Genomic DNA, 18,970 nt, shown 5'->3' with positions numbered 1-18,970 from the left:
CCCAAAAGCTTAACTACTAGCAGCCTTACCAATAGCATAGCTAACACATATTTTGTAGGTTATATGTATTATATACTGCATTCTTACAATAAAATACTCTAGAGAAAAGAATATGTTATGAAGAAAATCATAAGGAAGTGAAAACGTATTTACTGTTCATTAGGTGGAAGTGGATCCCCATAAAGGTCTTCATCCTCATTGTCTTCATGCTGAGTAGAGTATGGAGGAGGAGGTTGGTCTTGCTGTCTCAGGGGTAGCAGAGGTGGAAGAAAATCTCAATATTTAAATGGACCTGTGTGGTTCAAACTCATGTTGTTCAAGGGCCAACTGTGCTGTGTTCTTCGCTGCCAGACACTTCTGTATCACTGCATCTCCGTGTCTTCTCAGCTACCCCGTGTTGCTCAGTTCTGCTTCTACAATTCTGCTATGTACATTTGAGGAGCTGCCCCTCCAGGAGCCCAGTGGGGCCTCCCTTCCTGAGGGAGAGCTTAGAAGCTTCGTGGGATCAAGATCAACTATAGCCTCCACCTCTGCAGTTAGTCTCGTTCTCTCTCTCCTTGGACATCCATTCCAGATTTGGCTCACCCTTAGCTGTGACCTCTGCTGGCTCCAGTGGCTCCCCCAGTGGCAAGACCCAGCACTTCATCCCTGGCAGGTCTGAGCCCCTCATCATGGTGCCCTTCTCAGGCCAGGGTTGCTGTGTCTTCATTCATGGTCAAAATTGAGCAAGCGAGTATCCAGGGGTACCCCAGCTCCACAATATTTGTCTCTGCTTTCATTCTGTAACAGCAACCCCTGCTTTTTATGAGCAGAATCAGTTTGGCAAGATGGATGATGACTCTTCTTTTTGACTACTGGTCCCTGGACCTGGAGCCCCAAGTGCCCAGGTGGCAGCCATAGCTTATAATGCAGTGAGATTCCTGCCATTCCCAGGCAAAAATGTGGGGATCCAGACTTGGGCTTTGCAGACCAGGATCCTTAATTCTGCAAAGCCCAGAGTTCTGGAAAGGGGATGCTTGAAGTCTGCCATGGGATATCAGGAATTATGGAGTGTAGAGGACACTCCTGCTTCCTCCACTTGACTCCCAGACCCAAGTATTCTTCCTGTTAGGGGAGAGCACCATAAAAAGGTCTTTGATTCAATACATATACTGCATCCTGCAGGATGGTGCCCCATCTTTGCAGAGCAGTGCCTCCAAGCTGGTGCTTCAGCTGTGCCTTCAGTAGGTAGACTACGTCTGCTGGGTGGTAGTATGTGATGTTATCAATGGATTCCATGGTCATGGGCCTACTACAGAAAGTGGGTTCCTTGATTTGATATAATATTGTGTGGGATCCAGTGCTGGAGGTTCAAAGATTGTCACTAAGCCCTCGGATGGTGGTGCTGACTCAGGTCTGGTGAGTCAGAAGGGCAAACCCTCAGTTGGAAGGCATGTCTATTTCTGTTGGACAAATATCTGGCCTTCCAAGATAGAAGGAGTCCATTAACTTGCACCTAGTCGATGGTTGGGCTCCTTGAGGAGTAGTGCCATTTTGGGAACTTGATAATGGTCTCTGTCATTGGTAGAGGGGATTTTTTTTGACATTAGCAACTAGATCAGCTTTAATAAGTGCAAGTCCATGCTGTTGGGTCCATCTCTGTCACTGTGGCCACTTTATTCATGGGTCTATCATGGTAACAATGTGATGGCCAATTTCAACTGCTTGGGTCACTTTTCTGCTTGGTTGTTTAATGCCTTTTCCATGGTGGGTGATGACACATGACACAAAGCTTTTCTACCCTTCATGTCCCCTCCCCATATGCCCACATACATACCCATACCTCGTACTTTCTTGTCCTGATTTTCCAATCTTTTTCCTTCTAGGACCTTGGCAATCTGAGCAGACAACTCACTGCTGCCCATGAGTCTTCCTGTAGTCTGGCCTTGAGCTGATGCTTTTCCCATATAAAGGGCATTGCTTGAAGCCCTACTCTTTGGGAGGCTTTCCCCTCACAGCTGTCTTTTCTGTCACCCCGAGTGAGTTTGTAATGCAGCTGCCATGGATTTTTGGCTTTTACAATCACATGCCAGAGTGACTGGTCTGTAAACCAAGCTTGGACATTTCCCCCTTCCTCCATATGCTCATGTAGGATTCCCCCAGGCAACCACAGGCATGAGCTAGGGGAGGGCCACTGGGACTACTGCGATGGGTATTGTATATTATAACAGAGGGCAGGAGAACTTGCCCTAAGTCAGAACTCTAAGTGTATATTGTTGTCTATTTCATGGAAATATGAACTGTTCCTGAGTCTTGTTTTTGAGTGGGATATAAAAAAAGGCATTTACTAAATCAGTGGCTTTGTATGACCTGAGGCCATATTGTTCTGCTCTAGCAAAGATGCCACATCTGACACTATGGTGGCAATCAGGGCTCCCTGCCTGATTGAGCTTGCAGATGTCTGCAGTCCTCTGGGATTCATCAGGTTTCTGCAGGGGTCAGGCTGGTGAATGAAACAGACGTAAAGTGGGACCACTGCCCCTGTGTCCTTTAGACCCTTCAAGGTGGCACTAATCTCTGCCATTGCCCTGGGATGCAGCATTGGTCTTTAATGCACTATTGGGAGTGGAGGAGGCAGTGCAGAAGCAGAGTGTATCAGAGACTTCCATTCAGCCTTCCCTACTCTGGTGGATCTTACCCCATAGACCAAGGACCTAATGTGGTGGTTGTAGAAATTGTCAAATACAGTAAGTTCTCATTTAGCATCATTGATAGGTTCCTGGGAATTACGACTTGAAGCAAAACAATGTATAACAAAACTAATTTTACCCTAGGCTAATTGAAGTAACAAGAGTTAAGTTACTGTAGCAAAACATCACCAAACTTCTAAATAAAGACCAAAATACTTCTGATATTAAACATTGAAGTAAATGTGAGCTATACATACATTTAAGAAAGATTAATAGAAACAAGATAATTATTTACCTGCTTATTCTATTTTAGGGCATTGGGTGGCTGGCAGCTATCCCAGCAACTTAAGGTGCCAGGCAGAAACTAACCATGGACAGGATGCCATCCCATCACAGGGCACACTCACACACACCCGCTCAGACTGGGACAATTTAAATATACCGGTTCACCTAACGTGCATGTCTTCGGGATGTAGGAGGAAATCAGAGTGCACGGAGAAGACCCACACAGACAATGGGGAGAGCCTGCAGAGCCCACACAGACAGTGGCCCCAGCTGGGAATGGATTTTTTTCCTCTCATCGATGTTAACGAAATGTGTTGAACAAAGCATTGTTTGAGGACCTGCTGTATGTCGGTCTCAATTAGACATGATGAGATGGGTCTGCGGACCCAGTGGATGGACCCACCGTAAACTAGACCTTGGCCGGGGCTCCATTTATTACCTGCTCCCCATGTGCCCCTACTCAGAACGGGGACATGATTAAGCCTCAGGTCTCTGAGAATTGGTGTTAACTCTAAGAAGTGGCTCTCTGCAGCTGACGCTGACCCTGTGTGAGCCAACAGCTGGCGCCCACGTGTTGACTGTCCTCCCACAGCTGGGAAGCATTCCTGAGGGGAGCTGAGCAGACGTCTCTGTGTCTCCCACCCTCTTTCGTCCTCAGCTGCGATACTGTTGTTGGATGGCTACGATCAAGAATACCTGTATTCATTTCTCCCCCTTCCCCTAGTATTCTTTTTGGTACAACCTTTCAACATGGTAAATAAGGGTCTGTAAGGAAAAACTTGAATTAAAAAAATAAATATATGAATAACAACTGATGTTAAACTATGGTGTTATTTATCCAACAGATTTAGGTAAGGCACGGTGATAGACTCTAGAAATACAGAGAGCCCTTGTTCTCAGGAATTTATAGTCAAGCTGGGGATTTGGAACATCCTGCATATGAAAATAAAGATGTATAGGCTAAACGAGCAGGTTCTGGAGTGAGATTTCAGGGCTTGAATCCGGGTCACCCATGCCCCATCTGTGTGCCTTGGGGCATCTTACTCAAACCCTCTGACCATTAGTGTTCTCATTTGTCAAATGGGGATAATAATGGAATGAGAGTACTGTATTTATGATACGGCGATCACTCAGTAGGTGCTAGCTGCTTGTGTATTATAATTCTTGTTGTTTAGAGTGGCAGTAGTATGTCCAGTTGAATATTGCGGGTGGTGAGTTTCCCAGGGATTCCAGCAAGGGGCAAGAAGGAAGGCTTATGGGGCAGATGGGCTCTGAAGAGTTATCTTTTATATGAATGTGTGCATTCCTCTTTAAAAGTAGGTACTGGGCCAGCTGCAGTGGCTCATACCTGTAACTCAGCTTTTTGAGAGGCCACAGCAGGAGGATTGCTTGAGGCCAGGAATTCAAAAGTAGCCGGGTCAATATAGTTAGATCCCCATCTCTACAAAAATTTTTTTAAAAATAGCAGGATGTTGTGGCACGTGTCTATAGTCCTAGCCTCTCAGGAGCCTGAGGAGGGAGGATCCTATGAGCCCAGGAGGTCGAGGTTGCAGTGAGCTGTGATCACGCCACTACACTCCAGCCTGGGCAACAGAGTGAGACTCCCCATCTCAACGAATAAATGAATGAAGGTACCAAAAGAGATGCAATATCGACAGATGGGAATTTTGTAGATTTTTATCCCTGTTTGCATTGAGATGTGTTCCATGTCCACATCTCAAAAGAAAGATTCTGTTAATGGTGATAGAAATGATAACAAGGCTTTCCTTTCCTTTTTTTCTCATTGGTTCGAACTCAGATAAAATTATGTCGCCTATAATCAACGTGGATATTTTCCACTGTGTACACGTACTCTCATATTTCTTACACATGGAAGGACGTTGTTTTCTTTCCAAATAATATGGGAATTGGATATTGAAAGATAATGAAATGTCCTAACAGATGTGACTAGATGAACTTACACAAAGTTCAATTGACAGTCATTTTGGGTAAATGTCTTAGTTATTAATAATTGATTGTGACTGAGCGTGGTGGCTCACGCCTGTAATCTCAGCACTTTGGGAGGCTGAGGCAGGTGAATCACGAGGTCAGGAGATCGAGACCATCCTGGCTAACATGGTAAAACCCCGTCTCTACTAAAAATACAAAAACTTAGCTGGGCGTGGTGGTGGGTGCCTGTACTCCCAGTGACTCAGGAGGCCGAGGCAGGCAAATCACGAGGTCAGGAGATCGAGACCATCCTAGCTAACATGGTAAAACCCCGTCTACCAAAAATACAAAAACTTAGCTGGGCGTGGTGGCGGGTGCCTGTAGTCCCAGCGACTCAGGAGGCCGAGGCAGGAGAACCGCTTAAACCTTGGGCGTGGAGGCTGCGGTGAGCTGAGATTGTGCCACTGCACTCCAGCCTGGGCAACAGAGCTAGATTCCGTCTAAAATAAATAAATAAACAAATAAACAAATAGTTGATGTCTCCAAGACACCGAAAACTATTAGTTCCTTCTGAACCTTCGAAGAAAAATTAAATTTCATGCTATATATTTTGTGTTGTGTTTTATAGTATTTTAATTTTGAGAATTGTTAATTTACGTATGTTAAGTGTGGTGCCTTAAAACAGGAAATTAGATTAAAAATATCACAACTTATGAGAGGATGGATCATTTACAGCACTCAGTAAAGATTTGCCTGTTACTGTGACTGAGTTTGGTTCGGATCTTTGTAGGATGTGGGCAGGGATAATTGCTAAAGGTGTTTTTCTTGCTTCTAATAGTGGGATGAAAAACAGAGGCTTTGAATTTCTACAGCAACTAATGAAATTAGAATGTTCCTATCTATTTTTTTTTTTTTTTTTTTTTTGGGATGGAGTCTCGCTCTGTCGCCCGGGCAGGAGTGCAGTGACCGGATCTCAGCTCACTGCAAGCTCCGCCTCCCGGGTTTACGCCATTCTCCTGCCTCAGCCTCCCGAGTAGCTGGGACTACAGACGCCTGCCACCTCGCCCGGCTAGATTTTTTTTTGTATTTTTTAGTAGAGACGGGGTTTCACCGTGTTAGCCAGGATGGTCTCGATCTCCTGACCTCATGATCCGCCCGTCTCGGCCTCCCAAAGTGCTGAGATTACAGGCTTGAGCCACTGCGCCCAGCTGTTCCTATCTCTTTTCTAAGGGATTCCTGGCTCAGTTAGAGAATATAGAAATAATAACTCTGCTTTAAAATTAAGTTCTGAACAGTTGTATCTGAGGGTATTTCTCTGTCAACAGGTGCATTTAGGTCCCTGATGGCACTTGCATTTTTTGAAACACAGCTATACTTTAACATAGCAAGTGTCTGTTGTTTTGTATGGCTGCCTCAAAGATATATGGGTACAAGTAGCAGCTATGAGAAGCCGTCAAGGTTGTCTTGGAAGGGAAAACAGGCTTTTGTTTTAGTGCTCTTGGTTATGCTTTAAAAGATGGGACTTGCTATGCTCCACTCTTTAGCATAGCTAGTCCTGTCTTTTAGCAAGAACCCCCCAGATTTCTCATTGTGCCCTACCCCTGTAATGCCAATTACATTGATTAATGAATTGACTACAAGTGTTATGGATTTCCCGTTGCATGTCTGATTAATGCACAGTGTTATGTGCCCTTGACTATGAGGAGAGAATACTGTTCCTGGTGATTTGCATAGAGGTGGGCCATGAGATTATTGCGAGCTGCAGTCCTCCAGGAGGTGCGATTCAGCCAGAGCTGCTGCACTAATGGGAATCCTAGATCAGGTCGGAACCCACATTCCTGGGACAAGGCTGGTTTTCAGGATGCAGAGCATGGAGTCAAGGGCAAACTGAGAGACCACATTCTCCTGGAGTGACACTGAAATCATTGGCCAGGTGGGCTGTGCAAGCAACGCACAAGTCCAAAAGGACTGGATCAGTGGTTCTGAACATCGTATTTGAGGATGCTGCATAAACTCTCTGGGACGATTGCAGAATGAATGTTCTGAGTACTCTTCCCGGTACCAGGGATCTGGGCCTGCACAACAAAACAAATCCCTGCCCTCATGGCAGTGATAGTTTTTGTGAACATAGAAATAGCACGTGCAATTTCAGGACCCCAGGGCAAGGACCTCAGAGTTGGTGAGAGAGAGAGAGACAATTCCGGTAGAGCTCATAGATAAAACAGAAAATGAAGGAACGTTCCAGAGGGGTTGACTCCTCGGAGCATCACTAAATTGATGGAGATGAGCCTCAGGTATTTACTACATGGCATCTGTGGGCTCAGTCATGGGAAGAAAAAGCATTGTTAAGGGCCCTGACCCTTCACAGACAGATTGGAGCTGGACTTTGAAGGAAGCAAAGACTTTCAGTAAACAGAGAAGCTGTGGGGAAGCAGTGGTGGGGGTGGGCCAGGGAAGCACTGTCTGGGAAGGATCTAAAGTGGGGCAGGTTCTGTGTGCGGGGGAACCATAGTGAACAGCCCAGGTGGTGTGTAAGCTGCGGTATAGGAGGATAGTGGCTGAATTTGGAATGCCTTGGTTGCAGGCTGAAGTTAGATTTTAACTAGTACATAGTTAATAGCATGGTATTTTGAGCAAGGCTCTGCTGGCCCAGTGACTTGCCAGGTAGATACATTGCTTCCTAACGGCAGGTGTTTGAGTACAGCTATATCACAGCTGTAGGTTACAGGCGAATTGATAACAATGTCAGGATTTGCATTGTTCCTTTTTTTTTTTTTTTTTAAGTATGTTTATGTGGAGGGGAGGGATACATGAAACAGGATGGCAACATGGATAATTGCTAGAGCTGGCTCACAAAAGTTTATTGTATGGTTCTCTCTACTCTTGGGTATGTTTGAACATTTCCATAATACAGTTAAATTAAAAATAATACAACTGGTTTCACAACAGTGTGAATCTACTTGATACCAGTGAACTGCGTGTTTAAAAATGGTTAAGATGGTAACTGGTGTATGTGTTTTTTAAACAATTTTTTAAAATGGTTAGGATGGTAAATATTATGTTGCAGGTATTTTACCACAATTAAAAAAGTAATACATATATCTTACCTACAAAGCAGGTAATATCAGACCCTGTCCAGCAGCCGCAGAACCTACTGCTGAGGCCTCTCAAGACACGTTTTCATGGAATAAAAGGTTAGGAGAAGTCCTAGGTTCCTGTTGTGGTCCTGAAAGGGAAGTTCTAGGCAAACTATTAGAACCAGACCTGTTTCCTAGCTTGTTTTCTAAGAGGAAGCCTGAATAGTGGGATCTTTTCAAAGTGTTATAAATATGTTCTTCTCTAGCATTCGCCAGCCCCTTACATAATGCTATAATCCTTAGTTTCTTCATCCACAAATAGGGATAATAATATTCATACCTTGTAGTAGTTATAAAGTTTAAGTGAGATAATGAATATTTTAACATCTAGCACCATTTCTCTCTCCACACTTCTGAAGATCCTCCTTCAGAACTGGGTTTGCCTAGATGACAGGTTGATAGGTGCAGCAAGCCACCATGGCAGACGTGTACCTGTGTAACAAACCTACATGTTCTGCACTTGTATCCCAGAACTTAAAGTAAAATTTAAAAAAGAACTAGGGTTTGCAAAGTACAGTTGATCCTTGAACAATGCAGGGATTGGAGGTGCTCACGCTTGCACAACCAAAAATCCACATATAACTTTTAACTCCCCACAAATTTAGCTGCTAATAGTGTACTGTTCTACTGTTGACCAGAAGCTTTTCTGGTGACAAAAACAGTCAATCAGCTGGGTGCAGCGGTGCATGCCTGTTATCCCAGTTCCTTGGGAGGCCAAAGGGGGAAGGTTGAGCCCAGGAGTTAGAGACCAGCCTGGGTTAGCAAGACCCTGGTCCCGCCTCAACCCCTCCGCCCAAAAAAGCAAAGCAGTTGATTAACACATGTTTTGTATGTTATATGTATTATATACTGTATTCCTAACAATAAAGTAAGCCAGAGAAAATAAAATGTTGCTAAGAAAATCATAAGGAAGAGGAAATACATCTACTATTCATTCAGTGGAAATGGATCCTCATAAAAGTCTTCATCTGCATTGTCTTCATATTGAGGAGGAAGAAGGGGTTGGTCTTGCTGCCTCTGGGATAGCAGAGGCAGAAGAAAATCTGAGTGTAAGTGGACCCGTGTGGTTCAAACCCACGTTGTTCAAGGGTCAGCGTAAATGGCTTCTTTTTTTTATTTTTCAAATGGCGAGAGCCAGAATAAATGGCTCCTTTAATGAATAGGTACCGCCGATACATGAATAACTATTCCTTTGCAGACAAGCATGGCTAAGTAGCTAACAAAGACTATTTCTCAATATCATGTCGTTTTCTGAAATTAAAAAGATTAAGTAGCCACTATGCTATAGCAAACTTTGAAAAAGGCAAAAGAGCTCACAATTTGAGGTTTTTAATACCATGCTTTTCTTTTTGACTGTTGTATTTACAGAAATGATTTTCCTAGCTCACATTTTTAAAAGCTATAAACCTAAAAATCACCTAAACCAGTCCTTGTCTTAATGGACACAAACCGTGACCTTTTCAGACAGTTTTTGCTGCATTGGACCTTGGAGCATACTCTCTTTGTGGAACTGGAGACTCTGAGGCCCAGGGAGGGCCAGCCGCCCCAACCAAGAGAGGAACCAGGGGCCATCCCCAGTGTCCTGGTTCCTAGTTGACTGCTTTCCCCACTGCCCCAGTGGAATTAATGAGGTTTTCTTGTACCTGTTCTAGCAGGGAGAGGACCAATTTCACACATAATCCTTCATGACTGCCCATAGCATTTTAATTGCCTGTTATTGTGTCAAAATATTGTCCTTCTGACAGCTAAGATAAGGTAAATAGAAAGCAAGAGGAGACAGAAAATTGAGGAAATTTGCAAGAAAATAAGAATGCCTTTGAAATACCTTAAAGACTGACTTAATATCGTTTGAATAACAGTTTGATCTCTTGCATTGTCAGGTGTGATTATTTAGTGAGAGATGGTGATTTCTTTAAGACAGACTCTATGTAGAATGAAGTTTCTCTCAGTTTTATGCAGCCTTGGAAGGAGCTCAAGATCCTGCTTGTGCACATTCCCACCATTCCCCCTCTCCCCATTGAGTAAATGACTCCACTTTGCTTCTTTGAGGACACATCACATCGCGTGAGACTTCTGACCCTTCTCACCACCACATCTACAGATACTCTGGAGGCTTTCTGTTAGATGGTAGAGTTACCCCAGACTCTAAAATCTTCCTGTCCATACACTTAGTAAAAGAAACAAAAAAGAAGTTAAAACTAGTAAAAGACACACCAGCATTAGTCACAGGAAGGGACTTAACCTCTTTGAGAACGTGCATCTAGGGAAGTTATCACAGACGATTACAGGAATCATAGTATCAGATTATTTCCACAGCTGTCATTTAATACCAGGAGGCAGTGGAGCAGTACAAAATTTGAGGGGAAAGTTTGACCCAATAATTTTATACTGAACCAAGTTTTGTTATGTAGAAAGACAGTAGCATTCTAAAAAAAAAAAAAAAAAAAAAAAAATCCATGAACTCAAGGAAAGGCCCGTGAGCCTTTCTTTAAAAACTACTCAGTGACAAAATGCAGCGAGTCAAAGGATCAGCAAAGTCAGTTCATTCATTCAGCGAATATTTATTGACTGTCTGTTATGTGCCAATCCCTGTTTGAGACATTGGGGATGTAACGGTTCATTAGCTTACATTCTGATGAGAAATCGTGAAGTGAATGGTCTGTTCAAATAAACAGCCAAGGCCAAGTAATTGTCAGGAATAATATTTCAGAAGGTAAATACAGTCATGCATCGTTAGACTCTTCCATCATTGTGCGAACATATATTCACAAAAACCTAAATGGTAGAGCCCACGGCACACCTGGGCTTTGTGGTGTAGCCTATTACTCCTACGCTACAAACCTCTACAGCATGGTACCGTACTGAGTACTAAAGGCAGTGTAAGACAATGGTAAGTATTTATGTATCTAAACATGTCTAAACACAGTAAATGTATAGTAAAAATACTGTATAAAAGGTAAAAAATGGAGCTGTGTGCAGTGGTTCACGCCTGTAATCCCGGTATTTGAGAGGCTGAGGTGGGAAGATTACCTGAGGCCAGGAATTCAAAACCAGCCTGGGCAACATAGCAAGACTCTGCCTCTATAATAAACAAACCAAAAAGAAAAATAGAAAATGGTACACCCGAACAGGGACGTCACCATGCATGGAGCTTGCAGGACTACAGGTTGCTCTGGGTGAGTCAGTGAGCCTTGGTGAGTGAAAGTGAAGGTGCAGGGTATTACTCTACACTGCTGCAGACTTTACAGACACTATACACTTAAGCTACACTGAATCTCCAAGAACATTTTTTCTTCCGTAATAAATTAACCTTACTTTTTCGCTTTATAAACTTTTACATTTTGTTAACTTTTTGATTCTTTTGTAATGACATTTAGCTTAAAACACAAATACATTGTACAATTACACAAAAGGATTTTCTTTATATTCTTATTCTGTAAAGCTTTTTTCTATTTTTTATTTTCGTTTTATTTTATTTATTTATTTTTTTCCTTTTTAAACTTTTTTGCTACAACCAAAGACACAAATGCACACGTTAGCCAAGGCCCACACAGGGTCAGGATCATCCATATCAGTGTCTTCCACCTTCACATTTTGGCCCAGTGGAAGGGCTTCAGGGGCAGTAACACACATGTCATCTCCTATGATAACAATGCCTTCTTCTGGATCCCTCCTGAAGGACCTGCCTGAGGATGTTTTACAGTCAACTGTTTTTAATAGGTAGAAAGAGTATATGCTAAAAAAAAAAAAAAAAAAATTAAAAGTATAGTACAGTAAATCCATAAACCAGTAACAGTCATTTATTATCATTATCAAGCACTCTGTACTGTACATAATTATATGTGCTATGCTTCTATGTGACAGGCAGTGCAGTAGGTTTGTTGACATCAGCTTAACCACAAACACACAAGTAATAGTTTTGCATTCCCATGTTTTATAACACAGTCAAGTGTCACATAACAACGTTCTGGTGAAACCGCATATACGACAGTGGTCCCATAAGATTATAATGAAGCTGGAAAATTCCTATCACATAGTAGCCATGGTAATGTCTCTGGGGTAGGTGTCTCAGACAGAGCAACACAGAAGATGGGGAACAGTGACATAAAGGGGTAAAGACAAGTTGGGGCCGTGAACACCAAGGCTTGGACTTACTCTTGAGACGAGAGGTCAGAAAGTGGCTCTGATTAAATACAGCTGGGTCATTTGGCGCCGCATGAGGAATTTCACCTGATATGTGACCTGGAGCCAAGCTACTGATCATGGCTGGTTTTGCCCTGTTGTGTAATATAAACAGTAGTTCTTGTTTTATAAATTGTTTTGAGGGGTACGGTATGTGCTAATTTCAATTATTAAGATGTCCATTTAGAATATTTATTAGCACAGATGAATTCAGTTATTTCAAATACAGAAGCAAAATATTGTGTAGAATGAAAATATGCGATATAATGAGACTATTAATGAAAACACCTCCTCTGCATAATTGAAAATGAAAGGTTGTCTCAAAAGTATAAGTGCTAAATATTTACATATCTGTCTGAAACGCACACTTTTAGATGCTAAAAATACTCATTGTTAATGATTGGGTGGGAAGTCTAGGTTTAATATAGTAATACGCTTCCATACATTTGTCTCTCACCAAAGTCAAAGCCAATTTTGTAAAGTATTACAGGAGCCTTTGAAATAGGAGCTACTGCTGAAATAAAAGGACCATCTCCCCTATTCAGAGACAGGAAAGTTTGCAGAATGACGAAACACTGAGAAAGTTTGCTTGGCAGGTTAGCCATCATTAAAGTTTTTTATGCATGTCTTAAAATTTTCCTTCTGAAGTGTGGTGGTCTTGAAATGGGAAGAGTAAGTTATATCGAATCCAGTAACAGGAGCCAAGCAGTGAGGGAAAATCCATGGTAGCTTTCTTCATGAAGAGATCTGGCCCAGGTGACTTCTTTAATCCTTTTCCTCATCTGTAAAATGGGGATAAAAATAAAACTTACATGATTGTAAGCTTCCTCTCACTAAAGGAAGCATAGAAAGTGGTTAGTATTATGCGTGGGACAGAATAAGTGCTCGTTAATTACATGAGGCACTTCTGAGTGTCCTGAGTCAGAAAGTGTGGTCTGTGGATCAGCAGCATGGTCTCCTGGGAACTTGCTGAAACTCAGAGTCACAGACCCTCCTGAATGCAAATCTACATTTTAACAAAATCCTCAGGTGGTGAACATCATTACAGTTGGAAAAACACTGACTAGAGCAGTGATTGGCAAACCAAGGCCCACGGGCCTACTACCCGTTTCTGTAAACAAAGTTTTATTGAGCACAGCCATGCCCATTCATTTCCATATTGCATATGGCTGCTTTTGTACTGCAGCTCAAGATGCACAGAGGTCAGGTGTTGCAGCAGATCCTGCAACCAGAAAAGCTGATGATATTTACTTCCTGGGCCTTCAAGATGTTTGGTGGTCCCCAATTTAGAGGACCACCTCTAGTGTCCCACCGACTGGGTTCAAATCCACCTGCCTGTCAGCAGCTGTGGACCAAGTTACTTGTCTGCTGTTTTCCCATCTGTAAAATGGGGATAACAGCATCTGCTTCATCAGTAGTCACGATAATAAATGAGGCCATACATGTTGAATCACTTATCGTCTGCTTCATAGCAAACCATGCCAAAACTTGGCTACTTACAACAAAAAACATTTTATTTACTCACGATTGTGTAGTCTGGTCTGGCCCAGCTAGGTGATTCTACTGGTCTTCTCTGTGATCATTCAGGGAGTTATATTCAGTTCCATGGTTGATTGGGAGCTGATTCTCTTTCCCTGTAGCCTCACAGCCCCTCCCTCTCCATGTGGCCTCTGCACGTGATCTCGAGCAGAAGAGCTGAACTTCTTAGGTGGCAATTCAGGGCTCCCAAGAGTGCGAAAGCAAAAGCTGCCAAGCATTCTTGAGGCTTCGGCCTGGAACTGGCACCTTGTCAATTCTACCATGTTTTATTCTTATAGCAAGTCACAAGACTGTCCCAGACTCAAGGGGAGGAGACTACACAAGGGCATAAATACTGGGAAGTGTTCCACCGGGAGCCATGAGTGAAACAGACTACCAGCATGGAAGAACATGGGAAGTGCATGATAAGTGGTATCTACCACTGCTGTTACTGCTGCTGATAAAAACATATACATGGCGGGCTGGAGGGCAGGGGAGGGTCTAGAGGTAGTAAGTGCCTTTCCCTAGGTGCTTTCCTCCTGACTGGAGTCCCTTTTCTTACCCTCTCTACCACTTCAAAATAAAGTAGGAAGTAAGTGGAGTCAGTTGTCAAATCTGGTTGGAAATTGGAGGACTGTTAGAGAGTGTGTTGCCTCCTTGGCTGCTGTGTGCCCCCCTCTCCCTGAGCTCTGCTTGCTGCCTTAGGGTAGCAGTGTGATGACTGGGTGACAGGGCTGGCTGTAGCCTCCTGCCCCATTTCCTGGCCTTGCTCTGCAATTGTGTTGATACGGAAAGTTGCCTTCCCGCTATTGCAGATGCACACCAGCTTCAACCGCCCAGGCTGTTGTAAATTATATGAGCCCTTTCTGCTCCTCCTCCTGTTTTGGACTAGCAGTCCCTTCTCCTGGGAATAGTTGAGGAAGGAAGAACTGTACAGCTTGCCTCCGTTAGGATTGGTTCTCACAAATGGCCACATTTTAAAATAAACTGAGAGAGAGGAATTTTGGATCATCTGTGCATTTTCTTATGTGTGTGACTTCTTCATGATCAGAGACCGTATTTTAGTTTCATTTCAGCACATGGGCCCAGATTCCATGGGGCTTTACACATGTCTTACGCCAGTTTTGAAGGAAAACGTCTTTAGCCATCACCCTGTGCAAAAATCAGAAGGATATGATTTATTGTAATTTAGCCAAGACAAATAGTGGTTTTCCTTAAAACTTGCAACAATTGCTGTGAATGAGCAAATGTTTATAGAAGGTGTGAAATTAGTTTCATATAGTCACAAAATGTGCTTCTAGCCAACAGCTCTGAAATCAGATTTATATTTTGGGTAACAATTTCAGTGGTGTTCTTTGTTGCAATTAGGAGTCCTGCTGCTTCAAGAAATGATACCATCATCCAGATTTAGCTCTTGATAAAGAAAGCTATACTGATTTTTTTTTTTTTTTTAACCTGGAGTTTAATCCTTGCTTTAAAAATGTGCAAATTCTGTCAAAAATTTGGGGTGACCGAAACTCTTCCTCCAGGGTTTTATTTCCTACTCTGCTCCATTGAACTGTTTCTTCACTAACAAGGAATTCGATTGTGTCTGTGCTGCCTGCTGTCTGCTGCGAGAAGTGTCAGAATTCATTGAACTAAGAAGGTTCTCCGGAGCAGCAGCGAAGTGGTTAAAGGGTGACATTTTTGTACCTTTTTTTTTTTTTTTTTAAATGGGACTAGTCAGGCTCATGTTTCTATACAGTTTTCCCAGCCAACAGTCAAAGCCCATTTTAAAAGAGTTTTCAAGAAGGGCAGAATCCATAAAATGATTGAATATTGTGCATTTATTTTTAAGAACTAATTGGGAAGCATAACTATCTTTGGTCAAATGCTTCCTGATAAGTGAAGAGCGATGTATTATTTTGTACCCCTTACCTTTTTGCCCTGAGGTCCATTTGTTTTATGGAAAGACGAAGTGCAGACACATGAAATAGCATGCTGTGTCCATGAGGGGTGCCTGCCAGTCTGTTTTGAGCTGTCGGGAATGCTAGAATCTCTCAATCATTGAAGCCTTCTGCTGATTGCGTGGTAGTCTTTTTTTGGGGGTCAAAATCAGGTGTGTTCTGAATGTGAGGAAAAATTTTGCCTGGTCCAGCATTTGATATTTAATGAACTTGGTGGCTGGCTTATTTTTAAGGCAGTTCAGTGCTTAGAGCAACTGCTCTTGTTAAATAGCACCTCATTTTCCTTCCTCTCCCCCGTGCCCACCTCCCGTTTTCCCATTGTAAGCTTTTATACATATGTGTGTGTGTGTGCATGTGTGTGTATGTGGCACTATAATATATACACACACATATACACACACACGTATATTACCTTCCCCCATCCCCCAAGAAATAACAATTTTCTTGTTAGTGATATATTTGTACTTTTGGTAATTCATAGACCAAAAGCCATTTAAGGAAACAGTTAAGATTTGAGCTTAAGTTCTGAATTGGAAATGTATACAGTTTTATTATGCTTTAAATAAAAAGTTAAAATGTTAATTTAGGCAAACCAAGTAGCCTAAGGTTTTGAGGAAAGAAGTCTCGTAGAATCCCGAGGGTGAATTCTCTGGCCAGCTAGCCAGCCATCTTGTTTTCAGGTGCTACTCTGCAAGGACTTAGCATGAACTAGTAGACAGAGCCCATCCAAGGTAAGGAATATTTTGTCGTAAGTGGCTTTGCCACTGAGCAGATGTCCTTATGGAGATGACATTTCTAAAATGTAAACTCTCCATTTCTAAACTGGGGGAGTTTAAGAGTGATTCCTTCATTCTTTATTCAATACCGTATTTCATTGAGCACCTACCATATTCCAGGCCCTCTGCAAAGGGGATGGCAGATAGCATTAAGACCAGGCTCCCTAGGTGATCTGGTTTCAGTACTAAAATCCAGACTGGGTTTTTTGTTGTTGTTGTTCTTTTTTTTTTTTTTTTTTTTTAACAGCTTTTAATATTTAGTAGCAAATAAGTAGTGCAACTTAGTTGGAAAAACAAAATGTTTGCTCAGATCTATCATATGCTCCTAATACAGAAAGGAAGATACATAAGCATTGGTTACATTCTCTAATCTGCTTAAAACGAGATTGCAGAGTTACTCTGGATCTTTCCTGATTTAATTCATTGGTTAGGCTGATGCTGTTCTTTAAAATGGTGAGGCAAAGAGGGAGGTGTTAGGTGCCATATTTGACCTAGATTCGGTCTGCTGCCTCCAGCTTTGTGCCTCATCAGAGCCAGATAATGTCCAGGGAGCTCCCAAGGCCCAAGGCATGGGTGAGAGGGAAAAAGAAAAAGGCAAGTGATGCAAGTGACACCCATCATCTCTGCGGTTCATCACTTGCCTGTACAAGCTTGTGCACCAAATTGTCACCAGGTAGTTGTAGCTAATCTTAGGTTTGTAAAGATGATAATTCATTTCTTTACATAAAGGGCTCTTCCCTGACATAATTTTTAGGGCTTTGTAGTATAAAGGAAGAGCACGGAAAGTGGAAGAAAGGGTAGGGATGATCTAGCCATGTTATAGACAGCAAGGAAATTTTCTTTGCTGCAAGTTCTGTACATGCACAATTGAAACCTGAATAAAAGGCCCTGTTGCGATGGTTTCTCCAGTTCTGCAGTTGTTCTGAAGAGCAGTATGTTTCAGCACGTTTGAATCCAGTGCAGAATGGTACAAAGTTAAATGTCAGGGTAGAGTGAAACCATGCTTGGACAGTCATTTTTCTTAAGAGTTTTTTTTTTTTTTCCAACTTTTTAATGGAGAACTTCAAATGTCCGCACACATAGAAGACTGAAATGAACTCACGTGGACTCCAGCGTCCATCAGATCCTTATGCTATTTCAAAGCAAATCTGAGATATCATATCTTTTAATCCATAAGCATTTCACTGTGGACCTCTAAAGTTTCAAGATACATAAAGTGTAAAGACTTTCAAGAAACAAAAGCATAATACTGTTATCCCACCTAAAATAAAACTAGTTATAGTTCTGTAATGTCAGCTGTCTAGTCAATTTATGAATTTCTGGTTGTTTCATAGGTGTCATAATTTTTTAAAGCAGTTTGTTTGAATTGGGATCCAAATAAAATCCACTTCTTGATTGATACGTCTTTTGTGTCTTTTTAAATGTATGTATATGTAATTTTTCCTTCCACATCTCTCTTTTTTCCCCCTGAAATTTTGTTGCTGAAGACACCAAGTTGTTTTCCGTAGTCTGGATTTTGCTGACTTCATCTCCTTGGTTTCATTAAACATGTGTCTGTGCTTGGTCTATTCTGTAGATTTGGTGGCTAGGTGAAGATGCTTGATCAGAGTCATGTTTGATTTGCTTGTTTGTTTTCATAAGGCTGCTTCATCGATGGTATTGTGTTCTAGCAGGAGGCACAAAATGTCTGGTTGTCTCTCTTTTTGATGACGTTAGCTGCCGCTTACGCTCAGTGTCTAGATTCCTCAGGGTTCAGAGACGCGATACAGTCACGCCGTCTTCCTTATTCATCTATCAGCTGGAACACGTCTACGAAGACAAACTTCCCCATCTCAAACTATTTGGTTGCTTTGTGGTATAACTTATACAGGACAGGCAGAGTAAATGCTTGATTCATTTCTTTGTGTTCTAGTTTTCAGAATAGAGCTGGTTCTCTAGCACCCCTCAACAATGACCAATTTACTTATTTTCTAATTATTCTTGAATGAACATAACAATTATTTTTGGTGAGGAACATTCATTTTTGCAATGACCTAGGCCCTTTACATGAACCAAGAGCAGCCCCAGGCTATTGGGGTGCTGCTGTTTGCACTGTATTCCAGAACCCCCTCCAGAGAGACCAGTACACAGCTCTCAGGGAGGGGAAGATCTCTTCACAGCCAGCCGCAGAGCAGAGTAGTCCACGCCACCCAGAGAGTTGACTGGGAACAAGGGCTGTGTGGGAGAAATCAAATCAGATTGCCCTAACGATGGTTTTCAAGGAGTCGGACACTCCTTAACAATCATGCAGACCAACTTATTCTTACAGACAAGGAAAATGAGGCCCAGAAACATTGTCTAAGGCCACAGTAGTAATGACAAGTGGTAACTAGGGCCTACATTTTCTCACTTTCAGTTCCGTACTACTTCCCACAAACCAGGCTTTGACCTGACTGCCTTTGGTTCCAGAGCTGCCACTTCCTTATTTGGCTGACACCTGGCTTCTCTGTGATGGTCACCATTCTGCTCTGCATAGGGGCTCCAGGCAG

General features: G+C 42.4%; 1 protein-coding gene across 5 annotated transcripts in view; it reads left to right on the top strand.

The window, feature by feature from the left end:
* MED27 (mediator complex subunit 27) overlaps nucleotides 1-18,970 on the top strand; it is a 216,232-nt gene that overhangs the window by 82,552 nt on the left and 114,710 nt on the right. The window contains exon 4 of one of the 5 annotated variants that reach the window (XM_033194610.1): nucleotides 2,983-3,741. The exons of the other annotated variants lie outside the window; for them this stretch is intronic. Within the exon in view, the coding sequence (XP_033050501.1) occupies nucleotides 2,983-3,037 (55 nt within the window). The 3' untranslated portion in view covers nucleotides 3,038-3,741. Of the gene's footprint in view, nucleotides 1-2,982; nucleotides 3,742-18,970 lie in introns of those variants that run through there. 5 annotated transcript variants of the gene reach the window in all.

This window comes from Trachypithecus francoisi, unplaced genomic scaffold, assembly GCF_009764315.1.
Source record: "Trachypithecus francoisi isolate TF-2019V2 unplaced genomic scaffold, Tfra_2.0 Contig01585, whole genome shotgun sequence".
NCBI lineage: Eukaryota > Metazoa > Chordata > Mammalia > Primates > Cercopithecidae > Trachypithecus > Trachypithecus francoisi.
This window is presented reverse-complemented; position numbering and strand designations above follow the sequence as displayed.